Source organism: Myxocyprinus asiaticus, chromosome 9, assembly GCF_019703515.2.
Source record: "Myxocyprinus asiaticus isolate MX2 ecotype Aquarium Trade chromosome 9, UBuf_Myxa_2, whole genome shotgun sequence".
Classification (NCBI taxonomy): Eukaryota; Metazoa; Chordata; class Actinopteri; order Cypriniformes; family Catostomidae; genus Myxocyprinus; species Myxocyprinus asiaticus.
In genome coordinates this window covers 15177433-15183432 of record NC_059352.1, presented here as the reverse complement: position 1 = coordinate 15183432, position 6000 = coordinate 15177433, and the positions used below count along the sequence as shown (strand labels likewise).

General features: G+C 37.6%; 1 protein-coding gene and 1 pseudogene across 2 annotated transcripts in view; one reads left to right on the top strand and one right to left on the bottom strand.

Moving 5' to 3' along the window:
• The window catches only part of LOC127446112 (serine/arginine-rich splicing factor 3-like), an 11918-nt gene extending 7124 nt beyond the window's left edge, over positions 1-4794 (bottom strand). Inside the window, exons 1-4 of one of the 2 annotated variants that reach the window (XM_051706779.1) lie at positions 4432-4794; positions 3451-3492; positions 3072-3282; positions 1047-1181 (exon numbers count right to left, since the gene is read on the bottom strand). In XM_051706779.1, coding sequence (XP_051562739.1) covers positions 1047-1181; positions 3072-3282; positions 3451-3457 — 353 coding nt within the window. In that variant the 5' untranslated portion in view covers positions 3458-3492; positions 4432-4794. Of the gene's footprint in view, positions 1-1046; positions 1182-3071; positions 3283-3450; positions 3493-4031; positions 4331-4431 lie in introns of those variants that run through there. The other variant, XM_051706778.1, reaches the window with a different exon arrangement.
• LOC127446102 (sodium- and chloride-dependent GABA transporter 2-like) overlaps positions 1-6000 on the top strand; it is a 498776-nt pseudogene that overhangs the window by 418374 nt on the left and 74402 nt on the right.

Genomic DNA, 6000 nt, shown 5'->3' with positions numbered 1-6000 from the left:
AAAGGGACCCATGTATAAGGCTGCATTATGTCCATTTGTATTCAACATAAATATATACAATAATTAATTTTAACTTAATCTAATTTTGTTATTTTAGAATATAAAATATAACATAATACCATAGGCTATTAATATTATCAATGATAATTTTGCAAAATACAAAATTACAAATGGAAGAACCATTTCTGGGGCTGTACTGAATTATGACACACATGACGATTCGCCTGTAGTCCCACTGTCGATGCATGTTATTTGCATTTGCATACTGAGTCTGAGATCTTATGCAGCGTTCTCAGAAACAACACTGTTCTTACAAACTGCTCCCAGATTACTGAGAGGGGAAAAAAAAAAGTGAGAACTCACCATTTGCGCATGTTCCACGAGACACGGTAGCGCTGCGTACGTTGGCGCCAAAGTGCAAATGAACTTCAGGTGTGTCTAGCCGGTATTTCTTGTCGACAGTGGCGGAAAAATTTGCTAAATTACCTGCCACTGCGCAGGAATACCCTGGCTGTTAGATTATAAATACTTGGGGAGCGTGACATATAGTTTACGGCATCCAACAGTTGGATAAGCCTTTTTACAGTTAAACTATTTATTAAAGCAGTGTCAGACAGAATCGGCAGAATGACTTCTGACAAATATCCTCCACAACACCTCTCAAATAAACTTTTGGATTATGCAAAATAACAGGAACGTTGATTACAGAGGATTTTGACGCCCGACAGGGAACAAACGACGCTTGATCAAAGTCTCTGCACTAAAGGACTAAACGTAAAGAATTAAAGAGACAAATCTTCTCAGAGAGAAAACCTGTTAGTGTGGAACTCTGCACAAATATAGCTTCCTATATTTATCTATTAATCATTGTAGCATTAAGATAAACATGTATTTTTTTATTATTAAATAAATCGATTTTTCATCAGGGAGACTATTTTAAAATTGTTTGGCTCAAGAACCGCGATTTGTAACAGAATCGATTTTTTCCCAGCCCTAACATCTTTGCCACTAAAATGTCCATTTGAGGACAGAAAGAGAGGCTATACCGGCGTCTTGGGGGTGGGCTGCGGCGTCTATAATCATCACGTGGGCGGCGACTCCAGGAAGGGGGTGGTCCACGATACCTTGACCGTTTTTCACCACTAGACATTTCAACTCGCACTCGACAACCACAAACTGTCCTGAAACAGCAACAGTAAAACAAGCAGGGTTATAAAATGACTGCAGAAATATTATGGATTTTTTTCAGTGTTTACAGTTGCATCCACTGAATAAGAGCAAGATTAAACGATTTGCATTTTATTGTTTGTGGAACATCACAGTTTTTTTTTTTTTTTTTATGTATTTCCAACATATTTCAGTCTGCAACTACACTCCTACAGACATGAAACTGCAGACTACAATGAATGTAAAATTTTCCAAAGTTCACCACACAAAATGCAACTCTGCAATGCTTTGCTTCTTGTGAACAACAAATCTGCAGATTTCTGTGGTAAACTATGTTTGCAGGACTATGGCTGTTCCTTGAAGGAACAGTTCACCCGAAAATGATAATTCAAAATTTACTCACCCTTATGCCCTCTCAAACTCATACAACTTACTTTCATTTGTGGAACACAAATGAAGATATATCGATGAAGCTATGAGTTGTTTTTGTCCAGACAATTCAAGTAAATGGGGTCCACAACTTTTAGCTCCAAAATGACAGTATGAAGGTAATCCATATGACTCGAGCGGTTTAATCCACGTCTTCTGAAGCGATATGATTGGTTTTAAATGCTATATGTAAGACTGACAACAAGTGTTTGAAATGGGTACTGCAGTCCAAATTCAAAATATTGAAGAGTTGTCTGCCGCTCCCCAGGCTCGAAACTCATGCGGGTTGCCAGAATGAGGACACGCAACTGGAATGAGCGAAACTGAAAATGTCAAGCGACGAGCTTTACACCAAGTAGATCAGCTAATATTTATTCTCGTTTTACTATGCCTCTCTTCATGATGGTTTTTAGACAGATGGTGAGGCTTTTTAGGTCAGGTGGAATTTTTGTTTGCTGGCTTCCATGGCTGCAGCACGCAGTGTTGTTTGCCTGAAAACTTGTTTCAAATCTGGCAACCCGGCGGTGTCGAAATACTATTGGTGAGTGGGCGGGATCACACAGGCCAAAACATAAACAGAAATTCAGCCCAGAATGGAAACTTCAAAGTATAACATACTGGCTGTAGCATTGTTATCGGAGAAGCCAGTATTTCAACTTAGCATTTTTCCTAATTCTCTAATGACATATGGTCATTTTATGATTTCGGACAGTAAAAATATTACATATAGCACATTTAAGGTGAGAAACAGACCAAAATGTGACTCCTTTTTTTTTTTTACTACAAATCTTAACATCTGCAGTTTCCTTGATGCGATCATGATTTGAAGCTCGATTACACCTCTCCATGCACCAAAAGCCAAATGGATCACTTCAAAAGGCTTGTATTAAACCACTCAAGATGTATGGATTTCCTTTATGCTGCTTTTATTATTTGAAGCTTGAAAGTGTTGGTCCCCACTGACTTGCATTGTATGGAAATATTCACATCATATCTATTGGTCGACTGATATGGGTTTTTTCAATGGTTGATACCGATACCTAGAGAGCCGGATGGCCGATATAAATAAAGATAATCAATACAATTTAACAACAGCAAATCTGAAGTAAAAAAAATTAAAATAAAATACAAATCAAAGTGAAGAAAAGAAAAAAAGAAAAAAAAAACACTTGTGCTCTAATTTTCTAAATAATTAGAAAAAACCTTGAAAACAGAAAATGTTGACTACCCATTGACAAATCTATCGGTCAATTTTAGAACTGACACAATGCATAGTTAACACTGATGCCGACAATCGCAAAATAGCCAAATATCGGCCGATTAATCAGCCTGGACGATATATGTCTCATCAAATTATCTTTGTGTTCTACAAAAGAAAGTCATACAAGTTTGAGACAGCATAAGGGTGAGTAAATGATAAGAATTATAATTTTTGGGTGAATTATTCTTTAATGATTCTAAATGAATGCGCTTACCTTCCGTCCAGCTCCCTCACAGCATCAGCTGCATCTCTGGGATCCTCAAACTCCACGAAAGCAAAGCCAGGAGGATTTCTGGCCACCCATACGCTCCTCAGAGGGCCGTAGTAACCAAACGCTCTCTCCAACTCATTCTTGTTACCACTGTTGCCCAAATTGCCTACATAGACCTTACAATCTATTGGGCAGTCACGAGTTAAGGAGGGGTCTATGGAATGGAGAGAAAATGGCTTAGCTTCATACAATAGTGCTCCTTAGTCAAGTATTTTCATAGCTCAGGATTATCAGTTGTTTATAAAAAAATATTACTTTTAAAAGATTAAACTTGACAAATAACACATAAGTGCGTGTTTGAAGAAATTGAATAAGGACTTGCCTCCCATCTCTACACCGATCCAAACTTCACAGCTGAGAAAACCTGCAAGGTTGAAACAACTTGAAAATATAGCACACATTTTGTCGATTGAATTAGCCAAACGTTAAAATAACAATTGTTGCATTTAAACATGCATTTAAAAAAAATAATAAATCATAAACCACATTTAATCTAATTTGTAGTACTAAATACGCATCAAACGGTTATTGAAAAGACAGGGACATTAGGTAAAAATAAAACCACTAGCAGACGCTGGATTGTTATAAATCTAGCCAAAACAGACATTTTTGGAACACAACCGAGTTGCAAGTAAGATATTAAAATGCTCGAAATACTTCTCTAACATTCACGGCATAATAAAATTGCCATGAAAAGATTACTGATAGATTTGTTAGACTGTAGCATTTACCTCAATCAAGCTAACACGCTTGAACGTTTACAGGCCTACACGCGGCCAACCATAAAACCAAGAACGCAATCATGGAAAATCAAGCCGATTTAAATACACAAACCCGGTTCTGATACATACGTATAATAAACTATCTTTAATTTAGTCAGTTATAAGGGTTTCGTTTTCTTACCAAATCTGCTTTGCGTTGGCGAAACCAAAAACACGCTGCTACTGCTGCTAAACACACTGCGTTGCTAACGCGCGGAGAGTAAGCAGGCCTCGCCAGCACACGAAAGGTAGACGGACTTCCGGTTTTCTCCAACAACACAGAATTCAAAATAAAAGTCTCACGCCTAAAAAGGACTACTGTTTAAACATCCATCACATAGCTGAGGAATTGCAGTATTCAGTTGCTGCAAAATTCAAATAACTCACTTTGTAATGTACAAAAAAAAAGTTCATTATTATTGTTATTTCATTCTATAACATTTTTATTTGATCAAATTATTCTTTTAGATTAAAATAAGATAAATCAACTACATAAAGTACGTCATTTTTGTGTTGTATGAAATTTGTTAAAAGTGTGTTACCTAAAGCTATAAATTCTGTGACAGAATTCTGTGAGAGTTCAGCACACAGATCATAGATTCTCAGACTCTCAACAATTTGAGGGCATAAGTTCAGCCCCGCCTTGTTTGGATTAAGCAAAGAAGTTATGTAATGCAGATGCCTCGTATTCAAATAAAGAGCATTACGCTGCCGGTGTTAAGTGTTTGCGTATGTTTACATCCACTTGCTCGTATCACACGGCCAGTTTGCCAGTGGAATTTTTCATTGCTATAAAAAGAGATGGCATAAAACAATACATTTCCCCTCAGGTTTAAGTGTATGTACATAACCCCAGATATTATGAATATCTGAAATAACCAAGTTTCAACAAAAGGGCAGAGGGGTGTCAAAATCGGTTCCTGGAGGGCCACAGTCCAGCAGAGTGTAGCTCCAACCCTAATTAAACACACCTGAAGCAGCTAGTCAAGGCATTCAGGAGTGCTTGAAGAGTACAAGGAGCTGGAACTAAAACCTGCGGGGCTGCGGAATTTGACACCCGCTCTGAAGTGAAGCAGCTGTGCGAAGACGGCGCTCTGATGTGACTCATGAATGAGCAAGGACATTCCATTTTAAAAGTACATCTTCCATGCGTCCCAATCCGCACTTTATCCGCCCTAAATAGTATCCGAGATTATAATTAGCGTGTCCCAAATAGTATGCGAATTGGGAAGCAGCACATGCTTCTTTCCTTTTATCTTATCCTTTCCTCGTTTCCTAAGTGGACTATAGGAGGCAAAGAAAGGAAACTAGGATGCACGGTTTCAGAAGTGAGAAGTACCCTGAATGTTTTTTTCCGCCCAGATTAGTACTGCACATTCTGTTCTGTTTCGCTTCCTGATGACTGGTTAGCCTCCCATGAACCCGCCCACACTCTTCATTAAACCAATATATACAGTAGTACATATTGACACACACACACACACACACACACACACACACACACACACACACACACACACAGAGAGAGAGTGAAGGAGAGAGAAGGGGATAGATAGTAAATAAAGTGACAATGCCAGGCCTACTTTTTAATGAGAATATTTTATACATTTAATGGTAACGTAATACATCTGATCCCACTGGAAGATATTTATAGGAACACCAACGTTTTGAGAAAATAAAGATGTATGAGAAAGATTAGGATATTTCCAGTTTTTCGAAAAAGAAAAAAGAAAAAAAGATGATTAGGCTACTTTCAATGATGCTCAAAAGTTCCACAATATCTGTGTTAAAAGTCATCACACCCGTCTGGTTTCAAATGTGAACGTGCGCTGCAGGTGACACGAAATGTGCAAATCATGTTACTTACCCCATGATTAATTTAATGACTGTACTAATAGTCTGTCACTCAAACATTCTTGTTAGTTATTAGCTCTAAAACCTTACCCAAAATATTAAACTTCTGAAAGCCAATTTCAGCCAACAACAACAACAACAAACTCAGATAATTTCAGTCTTAGGTGTGCTATCAATGTTAGCTTTTTGTAAACATTATACTTTGTAGAAATGTAAGATTGAAGTTAGAAAATCTCCCATTGACTTACATTGTTAAT